At 45.4% G+C, this 12,831-nt stretch overlaps 1 protein-coding gene across 1 annotated transcript in view; it reads left to right on the top strand.

Annotated features, from left to right (window-relative positions):
* Positions 1–3,090: 3,090 nt before the first annotated feature.
* The window catches only part of PSTPIP2 (proline-serine-threonine phosphatase interacting protein 2), a 78,507-nt gene continuing 68,766 nt past the window's right edge, over positions 3,091–12,831 (top strand). Inside the window, exon 1 of the mRNA XM_081078225.1 lies at positions 3,091–3,532. Coding sequence (XP_080934351.1) covers positions 3,254–3,532 — 279 coding nt within the window. The 5' untranslated portion in view covers positions 3,091–3,253. The remainder of the gene's footprint in view (positions 3,533–12,831) is intronic.

Raw genomic sequence — 12,831 nt, forward strand, 5'->3', positions numbered from 1 at the left:
ACTATGAGGTGTTTTTAAAAAAATTTTTTTTATGGGGATGCATGGTTTATTTAACATTAGAAAACCTACGGATTCTTAACCTTAACAGATTAAAGGAGAGAAATCCATATACTCATTAAATGCAGAAAAAGCAACCAAAATGGCACCCATTCATGTTAAAGCCGCTTAACCAAGCAGCAGCAAAAAGGAACTTGCTTAACCTGCTAAAAGGGTATTTACTAAAAACCTTCAGGTAATTTGTCATGTGTGTCGCTTAGCTGTTCCTGTGTGATGAGCAGAGAATCCTTTGTTGAATTACAGGTGTTCAATTTGTGGTAACTTCCAGGGGAGATTTCAAGAAGCATCCCTTATGCTGCCATTTCTGTAATGTCAACTAGGAGGTATTTTAACAAAGATTATATAAAAGGTACTTATCATAGTAATATTTCTAAAAGCATTAGGGAAATGCTAAGAAAGTATCAGTATATCATGTCCACTTGATGGGAAATTATGCAAAAATTAAAAACGATGCTGAAGTTTCTTTTTTAATTTTTCCAAGTTTTTAATAAACTTACACAGTCCAAAGTCAGAGGCCCAAAAAGGCATGAAGTGAAAATTAGGTCTCCCTCCCTCCTATGTCCCTCAGCCCCACCCTCTCCTCAGAGGGAACCATTTAAAATGTGTGTATGTCTATTCTTTTTCCTCCTCACCCAAATGGCAGCTTGTTTTACATGGTTTTCCCCCCACTTAATAATATATCTATGATTGTTCCATATCAACAAAGATCTTCCTCATTTTTTTATGCTAGAATATGATTTTATTGTATAGATATATCACAATATATTCAGGTAATTGATGGATGGACATACAGTTTCAAATCTTGCTAGAATAACCTCTCACTTTGCACATGGAAGAATATATTTGGAGGGTAAATTCTTTGACATGGAAATATTGGGTCAAAAGATAGGTAGGTACATTTAAAACTTTACTGACATGCCCAAATTTTTACTTCACAATGATTTTCAATTTTACATGCAAAAGTGTCTGGCCCAGGGCCATCCCGGTGGCTCAGGTGGTTAGAGCTTCGTGCTCCTAACTACGAAGGCTGCCTGTTCGATTCCCACATGGGCCAGTGGGCTCTCAACCACAAGGTTGCCAGTTCAATTCCTCGAGTCCCGCAAGGGATGGTGGGCCTTGCCCCCTGCAACTAAGATTGAACACGGCACCTTGAGCTGAGCTGCCGCTGAGCTCCCAGATGGCTCAGGTGGTTGGAGCACGGGCTCTCAACCACAAGGTTGTCGATTTAGACTCCCGCAAGGGATGGTGGGCTGTGCCCCGTGCAACTAGCAACGGCAACTGGACCTGGAGCTGAACTGCGCCCTCCACACTAAAATTGAAAGGACAACAACTTGATTTGGAAAAAAGTCCTGGAAGTACACACTGTTCCCCAAAAGTCCTGTACAACTTCCCCAATAAAATCTTTAAAAAAAAAAAAAAAAGTGTCTGGCCAGTAGTACTGTGTGATGAAAGATATATTTATAAGGACTTTAGAAAATGCTTCTGAAATTTGTTAAAAAGCAACTCAAAATTTTGTGTATATTAAGAACTTAACCATGCAAATGTATATTATTGGAAGAGATTATGCCAAAATATTAAGTGGTTATCTTAAATGTAGTGATCATTAAATTTCATTATTTTATAATTGGTGTAGTACTGTTATTTAACTTTGTTGGTGGAATGTCTCAACTTTGTTATAGACCCTTGGCTATAGTACACATTTTGCTTGTCTTTTTACTTGCAACACCTGTCCAGGTGATGAGTTTAATAAATGTTTGAGGGATGAATAATATTTTCCAGCTGCGTGATCAACCATTTGCAATTTGTACTCTTGCCACCAGGTGGTGGAAGAGAATTAAAATTCAGGTATATTTGGGGCCTAACCCTAGAAAAGAAGGCACAATGTAACATGAGAGCTTGTAAGACTTCCTAAGACTTTATACATATATATGTATAAAATTAAAATTTAGGCAATTAGAATTGTATCTAAATTATTTGTTTTAAATCTTCAAAACGTCCAGGAAAAGTTTTGGTCCTGCCTTTGGCCCTTCAGCTTCTTTCATTTCCCCAGTTGGCACTATTTCTTAGGCCCCTTGCCATTTAGCCTGTCCTGGTGCCCTCCACGGCCTCTGCTGCCTCCTGATGGTGCTGTCAGTCTTCCTTCTAACTTCACTGCTTTCCAAAGAGATGAACAACCAGATGAAAGGACGCATGCCCTTGGAGTGACCCAGTGGGTGGAGGCCACAGCTCCATCATTGTGGTTGCGGACAACTCCACTGATGAAATTGCATCCCAGGGAGACTGGGCGTGACATTACCAGGCAGAATATTTTAGTTGTCCTTCAAATGCCCCCCAACAATTGATCTTTCACTATCTCTGGACTGAATTAGATCCTGTTCAATAGGCAAATGCCTTGGGATGTGAGTTGGGCATGAGCACTCAATCTTGGTACCTTTCACCTTCATCCTGTCCTCCTCGAGTACATCTGCCCTAGGAGTGATGTGTCTTTGGCCCTGACTGACCCAGTTTAGAAGGGCAGAACTCTAAACCAGCTCTTCATCCCTTAAGTACTCTGTGATCTTGGGCAAGTCAGTCAGCCTCTCTGGGCTTCAGTTTGGGCTCAGGGCCCAGAGTGCCATATTACTACAAAGCAGGGATGAGTCCAACTTGCCCCGGGGTTATGTTTATGAGGGTGTTACTGTTATGAGAGAATGGAGGGAGAGGAAGGAAGCTCAGGGCTCCTACAGCTGGAGTGGGATTGGTAGAAAAGGGTTTTGGGTTCTGAGAATGGGAAATTAGAGCTGGCAAACTATCTTTCAGGGCTGAGCTCCTGGACACTCTGTAAAGACCCTTCTAAGGGACTTAGAGTCAAGGGGGAAAGTGTGAATGATTTGTTTATGACTTTTAGACTAACACGTGGCCGAGGCTGCTCTGAAGCCAGCGCACCTGGGGTCGTGGACGCGGCTCGCTCAAGCGTCTCCACCTCACGTGGCCGCTGGTATCGTCAGTCCTCGGCTTTACGGAGCTGACAGCCGATCCACGCGGCTACCTTCTGATCAGGCGGGTGCCCTCCATCACCTCGCTGAGCCTGGATCTCTCCGAGGAATTCGGTCGAGGGAGGATGGGGCTGAGGGCAGGAACGGAGCCGTATCCCGGAGACTTTTCCTTCCGATTCTCCGAGGCCTCCTGAAGAGGAGGGGGGACCGAGGGCCACTAAATGGCCGTGGGCGGACGCCGTGGGGCTTTAAACCGGCTTGCGAGTGGGAGCGGCGGTCGGGCCTCCAGGTCCCCGCCGGGAAGGGGGCGGAGCGCACCCACGCGGCCGTCGGAGTGGGCGTGGTTTAGCACCCGGGGGCGGGCCTTCGGGCCGGCGGGGCAGGGCCGGAGCTGGGCAGCGGGGCCAGCGCGGCGACTGCACGGCCTCCCGGCGCGCGCTCTGCTCTGCGCCCGCGGACGCGCGGCCATGACGGGCTCCCTGTTCAAGACGAACTTCTGGGTAAGTCGGGGGGGAGCGCGGCCGATCGCGGGGCGCGGGGCCAGCGGGGGCTGCGCGGCCGTGGGGACCGGGTCCCGCTGCTCGGGGCGAGCGCTGCAGCGGACGCGGATGAGGAAAGCGAGACCCCGAGGGAGGAGCGACGCGGTCGGGGACAGTAGCCGGAGACCCCAGGGGCTGCGCGGTGCGCGCATGTGGGACAACCTGGGTGAGCTTCGCGGGGCTGACAGCGGCAGTCACCCTCAAGGGATGGTTGTTTCCAGGTCCGCAGAAACGTACAGCCTGTCAGAGCCCGGTTAGCGCCCGACTTTCCCCTGCAGACCCTAGAGCGCTTCTCTTGCAAAAGCTTGTCTCACACGGCAGCCCTGTTTCCTGAGACGCCCCCGCCCCCCCCCCAGGCCTTGACCCCAGCCCAGGATGACATATGTGAGACCCTAGGGCTGGTGGAGCCATCCAATCTGGGTAGGACCGGCTGAGGCAGGAGCTGGGAGAACTGCCCTCATCCCTTTGAGGCAGCAGCAGGCAGTCAGCACACCTCAGAGTTGACCGACAGCTGCCAAGTGGCTCCAACTCCTTCCTTGGGACCCTGCATGCTCTGCATTTAGCTTCACAGTTGCCTGGCAGGTCCCTGTCCCCCATCGGGGGCTGCTGGGTGGAGAAACCTGGCAATGTGGCCTCAGGGACAGTTTATGTCCTGCCTTTTGAAGTCCCCTTTCCTGCAGTTTTTGAGGTTCTCCTGGGGCACTGCCCACCTATAGAATACAGAGCTGCAGAGATTCACAGAGAGTGAATGATATCATAGCTAGCCCTGTGAGGAGACCTGGGAATTCTTCAGATAGAATATGGGACTTTTAGGTCCCATGACAAACATTGTGGGAAAAAGCAGCACAGAGAGACGTGCCTCCCCTCCCTACCCCCAAAGTGTGACCCCTAGTCTTCAGATCTCAACCCAGATGTCACCTCTTCCGGGAAGCCTTTCCTGATTGAGCCACATAGGCCCCAATCACCGGCTCACCTGGTGCACATTCAGTTCCTTCATAGCATTTGTTAGTTTATGCTTTTGAATTTGGGGACCTACAAACACGTGAGCATCTTGTGGACAGGTACTGTGTTGGCTTTCAATGCCACTGCACCTTGCACAGGCTGACACATAATGGGGGCTTGGCAAATAGTTGTTGAATGAGTAAAATGGATCTGTAAGGCCAATAGGACGTGTGATGGTTGAGAGCTGCAGTCTCCATCCTCAGGGGCTCCCAGGCCACAGTAAGGCAGCCCCCCAGCTGCTCCTGATACATATGTGCGTGCGGGAAGTAGGAAGGGGGCAGAAATGAAGAAATGAAGCCTGGGTTGGGATTTAGAGGTTGTGTGATGGTTTGGAGAGTGAGAACTTTTTGGGCTTATATTTTCAAAAGGTATCTGAGATTCTGAGATAGTTTGCAAAGGGTATCTCCCATCTCTAATTTCCTGTGACATTTTATGTCAAATAATAAAAACAATTAATAGCCAATATTACTGAGCACAGACTCTGTGGAAAGCTCATTCTAAATGCTTTACACACACCACTCATTTATGCCTCACAACTACCTCATGAGCTAGCTTACTCCCCATCCCATTTTATAGGTGAGGAAACTGAGTGGCAGAGAGATTAAGCAACATTGCCAAGGCCCTAGAGCTGTTAAATAGTAGAGCAGGACTGCTTGGACCAAATGCTCAGTGAGTGCCTTCAGGAGGGTCGTGCTGAGTAAGTGTCCCAGCATAGCTGTCTGCATGTCTGTCTTCTGTGGCAGTGCCAGAGGAAGTTGGTAGGTCACCACTGGACCTTCATATAAATATGTCTTTCTCCTCCAGCTCCAATCATGAGCTCCTGGAGGATGGGCCCTGGGTATCACCATCAGCTGAGCTCCCAGCAACTGCCATAGTGCTTTGCATTGGATGCTGAAGAGTCAGGTGGATGGGATAGTCAGCCAGGACTTGGGAGAAGAGGGGCAGCAGGGAAACTGTTGGGGATCTCAGCGGCTGCCTGTTAGGCTTTCACCCTCTCAGGCAGTAGGGAGGCAAGGTTGTTGTGAGCACTGAGGGGATGACAATGATTTTCATGTTTCAAGGATGAAAGTGTTGCGATAGGGTAAGGTAGGAAACTTTGCAAACAAGCAGGAATCAGTTGACTGAATTTAATACATATTCATGAAATACCTTCTCTGTATAAAGAGCTCTAATGGAGGGGGCATTTGCAGAGTAAGACCACCACCTTGCTTAGCAGGTAGATTTCTCATGAGAAAGTGAGGCTTTGGCCTTGAATGCCTAGCCTCAAGGATTTGGAGGAAGATGGGGCAGGGCGTAGGGCGAGTCCACCAGGGGCCAAAGAAACTGGGCCGGGGATAAAAGGGATCTGTTCCAGGGTGGAGACCATAGGGAGGGACAAAGGAAGAGACAGATGGGAGGAATGGCAGAGGGTACAAGAGTTCAAAGCCACGACATGAGGCCACCAATTGAAGGTGAGCAGTAGGGAAGAGGAAAGGAGGGCTCCTGTAAAGTAAACTGGAGAAGGAGGTATGGGCCCCAGAAATAAGGAAGTTAGTTAGGAGGAGGAACTGGTATCTGGAGAGAGAGGGAGGAGGAGGCAGAAACGACAGTAACAATATTTTACCACAAGTGTAGCACCAGTGAGAACCAAGGCACAGTATCCTAAAGCCCCCAGCACCATGCTTGGGTTGCTGGATGTGGGAAAGTCTTGGATGGATGTCTGGTGAAGGGACAGGTGGCAGGGTTTGGAAGTATTTTAATAAACAGTGCAAACATGTCAGTGAGTGCTCTCTGATGTCCGGTGGTCAACATTCTGGGTCTGAAGGGCTGGTGGATGACCCCAGCCCTTTGGAAAGGGTGTCCAGGGGAGGGAGTGCACAGAACAGCATGAAGTAGAGCAGTGGCATGAGTTACCAGCAGAGGCTCTGAGGTAGACTGCCTGGATTCGAATCCTGGGTCTGTCCCTTACTCGCTGGGCAGTTAGTTGCTTCAATTCCCACAAGCTTCAGTTTTTCCCATGTATGAAAATGGGGATAATAACAGTGTCTACTCCACAGGATTGTTTTGAGGATGAAATCAGAGCTTAGTACAGTGCCTGGCATATAATAAGCAGTTGTTGATTGTCAGCTGTTATCAGCACAGAGGTGACAATTAAAAGAAGTAGGTGACAGTCACTCAATTGAGGAGAAAGAATGAAGGGGTAAGCAGTCCCCAAAGAAGCATTCTCGGTGAATGCCTGTGTTTTGGCAGGAGGAGAGAGGGGGCAGAGAAAGAGGCAGAGATATAGGGCTACAACAAGGAAAGAACAACCACAGGCCCAAGAGAGGGAACGTTCCGTGGAAGTTGAGGGGCCCATGGTCAAATTAGCTAGATGTTCCTGAAAAGGTATGAATCAGCACATATATCATAAACAATCTTATTCAAGTGCTTACATAGAAATGCTTATGTAAAGGAAAAGTTTGGTGGATCTGTTTGAGGAGGGGAATAGAATATACAGTGTTCTTTGAAACTGGGATCAGCCCCAACTTATTGAGATAGATAAAACAAAATCTGAGTTTGCCTGACACGAAGCACACCGGTGTGTTGTCTCTCTTCACCCTTCCCTACGCACACCTCCTTTGTGGCCGTGTGGTTAAGTGGTGCTGAATTTGTCTTGTTTAATGTGGATGGTACCTTGTCAGAATCAGACAGACAGTGACCATGGCTGTGCTTTCCAGAGCTGCAGGGAAATGGTTGGGCCACAGTAGAGGAAAAATCACACTCTGTAGCATGATCAGACACATGACAAACACAAGTGTCTTTCAGATGTGGACAGGCACAGGTGACTGTAGGACCTGCTCCAGAAGAGGCAGATGTCCTCCCTCCCCAGGAGACTCCTACATTCCTCACTGGGGTGTGAAGCGCAACCTGTCCCTGTACGTCCTCTGGTCCTATTTTGACCCAGCCTTCCTGATCCTCAAGGCTCTAGGTTCAGACCAGCTTCCTAAGCCCTGGTCCCAGCTCCCTGCACCTGCAAAGAGAAGAGCCTCTCTGCTCTGCCTGGGGGAAGGCTTGGGACTGTCTGAACTTGCTTAGTGCCCCCTGGGCTATCCCTCTGCTCTAAACCTTTGACTGGTTTTGGAATCTTGTCATTTCGGGGCTTTACCAGAGCTTGAGCTGGTTGGTGCTGCGTCCAGCTTTGCTCTGTGACTTTTCTCTACACAGTGGGGGAGGCTCCATTTTTTTTCTTAAATGAACAAAGAAGAAAACAGGTTATCACACAGACCCTTCATGCTGACCCCATGTGCTATTTTGTACAATGTTTAGGCTGTTGCTTTTTTTAATACTCTCTGTTGGAAACTGACCCCTAGAAACACACCACTAGGACTATTTCGTATTATGTGGCGTTAGTGGCAAATGAAAGGCAAAACCATTGGCGATTGTACTTACATCTCCAATTTATTCTTTCTAGAGCAGCCAGTAGGATCTATCTTTAAAATAATGATCAAAATCCTCTTTTCTTGTTTCATCCTTTTAAAAATTTAATGAGAAGCATAGGACCCATCTTTTAAGGAAAATAAGAAGTTCTTATTGAGATATATAAAACAAAATCTGAATAGAAAGGTGTAGAGGGTTTTTGGCTGAGGAGAATTAACAAACTTAAAAAAATCAGGTAATAAGGGTGACTGGTTAGCTCAGCTGGTTAGAGCATGGTACTAATGACACCAAGGTAGTCAGTTTGATCCCCACATGGGCCACTGTGAGCTGTGCCCTCCTTAAAAATAAATAAATAAATAAATAAATAAATAAATAAATAAATAAATAAATCCTAAACCAAGAAAAAAAAAGAAAAAAGAAAAAAAAAATCAGGCAATGCAAGCATATGCTTTAAAAATCCAAATATTTCCAAAAGACTTATAATGAAAAACAATGTAATTACTATTTATGTTGTCACAGCATATAAAGATTATTGATTTCAAAGCTAAGTAGTATGTTATAATTAGATCCTCATTCTTGTTTTTCCTGGACTTTCTAGTTGCATTTTTTTGGGGGGGTGGGGGATGGGGTATTATTCACCTTTATCAGAATTTTTTCTTTTTCATAAGTCAGAGGGTTTATTTACAGATTGGACCTACATAGTGAGTGCAGAGTTCAACGTTTGGTGTCTCACGTACCGATTATGGAAAGGCCTAAAATTATACACAGCACCTGCATAGATACATGCATATAGTTCAAGTTCATTTTAAAGTCAAAAAGATTTTGGTGTGTGTAAAACTTGGTATAAGTATGTATAGATGCATGTTAATGTATGGATTTTCTGGTGAAAGCATGTATATCAGCCAATCAAAGCAAAATACTGGTTATATCCAAATATATACAGTATGCAAAGTATCTTTATTTGGACTAGTGGATAATTTTGCCATTAATAGTTTATAATTCTCATTTGCTGTCCCCTAAATGTAACCAAAATGTCCATTTTTGTACATATTTTGTTGTAGGAAAAATAAATATCATCTAAATTTCATATTAATGAAAAGTTCATCTTGAGTAGGAAATGGCTGACATTTTTCTTTCCTTGCCTACACTAGAAATCTCCAGCTTTAACAAAAATGAGCTTTAAATTAGAGGAGCTGTTGGTTAGCTTCATAGAATGCCATTGTCATTTTTAAAAAGATCAAACTGTTAAAAATTTCTACCTAAATAAGTGAGGATGTTAATTAAGACATTGTTGCCAGGAATTTAAAAACTCTTAATATATTTTAAAAATCCATGAAGATGGCAGAACCGTATGCTCTCACTCCAGAAAAGTCGGGCAGCAGGAAACCAGATACTTCGGACACCTGCTTTCGAATAGCTGGCTATGAGTCTTACCACCTCCAACAAGGCCTTGTAACTCGCCTCTGAGTCATCAGCTTCTCCTTTCCCAGTAGCATGTGTTTGAGGAAAGTAGGAAAATCAGATTTCTCAAAGACTCAGTAGATTGTTGGGTTTCATTAAGGCTGCTTTCTGGGATTTGCTTTATCTTTGAAGCTTTGTGCATTTTGGGCTGAAGGTTAGACAAGGGTCAAGAAGGAAACTTCTGCATATCTGATCCAGCTTGTTGTTCAGGAGAAGAGGAAAGCTTTTCTCATCAGCCTTAATGTTCTCATCTTAAACTCTTTACACTGTTTATATGTATAAGGGTAGCACAAGGCAATTTTAAACCCCAATGCGCAAATCCATAACATTCATCATTATGTATCTTTGGGAACAGTGAGTGTTAGAGCTCACTGTTCACAGATGACTGTTGCCCAGGTCATGCTGGATTGTATCAGTGGATTAGAAACCAACTGAAGTCTTTCTTTTTTAACAGAAATTATCACAGCTAAATATTTGTGAAAGTAAAACAAAAGACTATTCGTAGATATTTAAATGCTATATTTACTCTATCTTTTGTTTTCAAAGGCTGCAATGATCTTAAATATTTTTTCACAGAGAACTATTAATTTTTGAAACATACTACAATTTTCTTATGGGGGTAGATCCCAGTTTCAAGTGCTTTTTTAACCCCCTCATGACAGGGATGTCAAGTACAGCATAAAGAATATAGTTAATAAGATTGTAATAACTATGTATGGTGTCAAAAGAGTACTAGACTTATGAGGGGAATCACTTTGTAAGTTATATGAATGTCTCACCACTCTGCTTTACACCTGAAACTAATATAATATTGAATGTCAACTGTAATAGAAAAAAAATTTTTTTAAATTAAAAAAAACACAAACACCCAAGAATGGGACTAAAAGTTCTACTTATCTCATTGATATCGCACTGTTTTTACAACTATATTTTAGGAGAGGGAGAGGGAGGAAGGGAAGGGGGGGAAGAGAGAGAGAGAGAGAGAGAGAGAGATTTAGAGAGAGATTTAGAGAGAGAGAGAGAGAGAGAGAGGAGAATAAAGAATAAGAAAAGTTGTAACGACAGAGGATGGCTGACCCATAACTCTCACCCTCAACATTCCCACTATGAACCGCAGCCACATGAAACTACTTGTTCCACTCCACTCCAAGGGGATTGGGGATTGGGGGTGTGGGGATGGTTCCTTGGCCTACATCTTTAAGCCTTTGCATTGACCTCTACTCCTGCCTCTAGGTCTGGGTTAGGGACTTTTTCTGAAAGTCCGCTGCATATTTCTAACTGCACTTATCACTCTATATGTAATCATGTTTCCTTGCCTGTCTTCCTTATTAGGCTATGGTCAACTTCTGTCTCATTTACCTCTGTGTTCCTGGATCTTGACACAGTTCTGAGAACAGAGGATATGTGTATGCTATCTAAATGTCTAACGAGTGGTCAGACATTTATGTGCTTATGCAGTGATCCCCCAATAAGTCTCGTACCCATCTGACACCATAGATAGTTACTATAATATTATTGACTATGTCCTCTGGCATCCCGGCTCTTCTCCTTTCAAACTGAGGGATGTGCCCTTGTTTACATGACTCAACCTTCCTGAGCTTCATATCCTCATCTGTAAAATGATAATTATACTTAAATATGTATATGTATTTTGGAAATACTTTATACAGTCAAGTTTGTTGAGCTCATCTTTTATGATTTCATCTATTACACACCAAGGTTTAAAACTCCTCCCTGCACCGAAAGCTTCATAAACACTGAATTATGTTTTCTTTGCGTTTCTCTAGGGTCCAAGTTTTGCTCACTGTTTAATTGTCTTCGTGTCCAAACCCTTAGGTGTTCTGATGTTTGTGGAGCCAGAGATCTGTGTGGCTCTCAAAAGTCAGAAGAAGATTGACTTCTGCCCTCAGAGGGCCTATGCTCTTGTTAAGGGGCAAACACACGTGCAGGACACTAATCAGAAGAAACAGGTTAAGCTCCTCTCCTCACACTAAAAGGACAGGGTTATGAGAGCAAGATTCTGGGGCAGGTGCTATGGGGGATCAGTTCTTAAAAAGTGCTAAGACAGCACTGGGCATGCGATAAGATGGGGAGATCTGTGTGCCCAGAACACCTCAAGGGAGAATATGGCATGGCATGGCACTGGAATACTCGAATAAGCTGTTGAGGGGAGGGGGACTGAGACCCCCAACCCCACCAGAAGGCCTTGCTTGAGTGAAAACAGTGGATAGTCTTGCAGCCCTCTGAGAGGTTGAAACCTGGCCTGAGGACTGAAGGTTGGACTGAGTTTTGTTGAGTGATGGACGCAAGGTGACACGCTGAAAAAATGGTCACCAGGGTCTTTCATCTCCGCTCTTACCCTGCAGTGCTGAGTCTCTACTCCTCATGGAACATTACATTTTCTATTTAAAGAATAGCTGCTTGAAGCGATGAGTTCATAAGTGGCCACAAATGTCTGAGATCCCTAGAAATACAGGTGTCTACATCTCTACCTACACTGCTCCAGGGTGTGGTTGCTCTGCCTTTTGGAATCTGCCCTGAGGATATAATCCGTTGTTATCAAATGTATACACTAAGCTTCCTCCATCCCCAAAGATCCAGGTCCTGAACTGGGGGTTGAAAAAGACCAAAGTTCTCTGGAATAACAGGTATTTACTTCAGGCCTTGGTCAGCACTTCTGTTGATGGCCACATCTGGGCAGTTGACCAGTCCTGTGGGCCATCTATGCCCCGCTCAAGCTTCCTCATTGCCCTGTCCTATGTTAGCACCTACCCGTTTAATCAGGATTCCCACATAATTCCTGCTCCTAAGAGTGGTTGGCCTGATTCCGACCAGCCTCGGACCAGGGCCACTGTCTTACCTGGCGGGTCTCTCCCTGGCTGACCCAGGCTGGTACTACCCTTTCCTGGGCAGTGTGGCCGGGGAGTCTGCCTATGAGTGAACCTGGTGTTCCTCTTAGGTGTCCTCAGCTCTGAGTGAAAGGGAGTAGTGGGCTTCAGATCATGGCATGTGCCTGTGAGTCACATGGTCCCTTTTGCAGAAACTACACTGAAAGGCCCCAGGGCCTCAGTGTAGCTGCTTCCGCCAGCTAGAAGCACTAGACCAAAGTCCTGTGGGAGGGGTTTCAGATGGGGAAGTTAGAAGCCTGGAAAGACCGGGGACCCCGGAGAGGCTAAGTGTATAAGACGGTCGCTGTGATATTCATCAGTGAGGTATGTAGCACTTTTTCTAGGATGAGTTCATGAACTTAATTGTCAGACCAAGTATGTATCACTTGGGGTCTATATCCCACTCCACCTCAGACTACGTGGGTGCCTTGCCCAAAGCCACACAGCGAACGATTCTGGGCTTGAACTTCCTGTTGTGCAATGAGGATAATAATATCTGGGCAGCACAATCCT

The sequence above is a fragment of the Rhinolophus hipposideros genome, assembly GCF_964194185.1.
Source record: "Rhinolophus hipposideros genome assembly, chromosome: 17".
In the NCBI taxonomy this organism is placed as follows: domain Eukaryota; kingdom Metazoa; phylum Chordata; class Mammalia; order Chiroptera; family Rhinolophidae; genus Rhinolophus; species Rhinolophus hipposideros.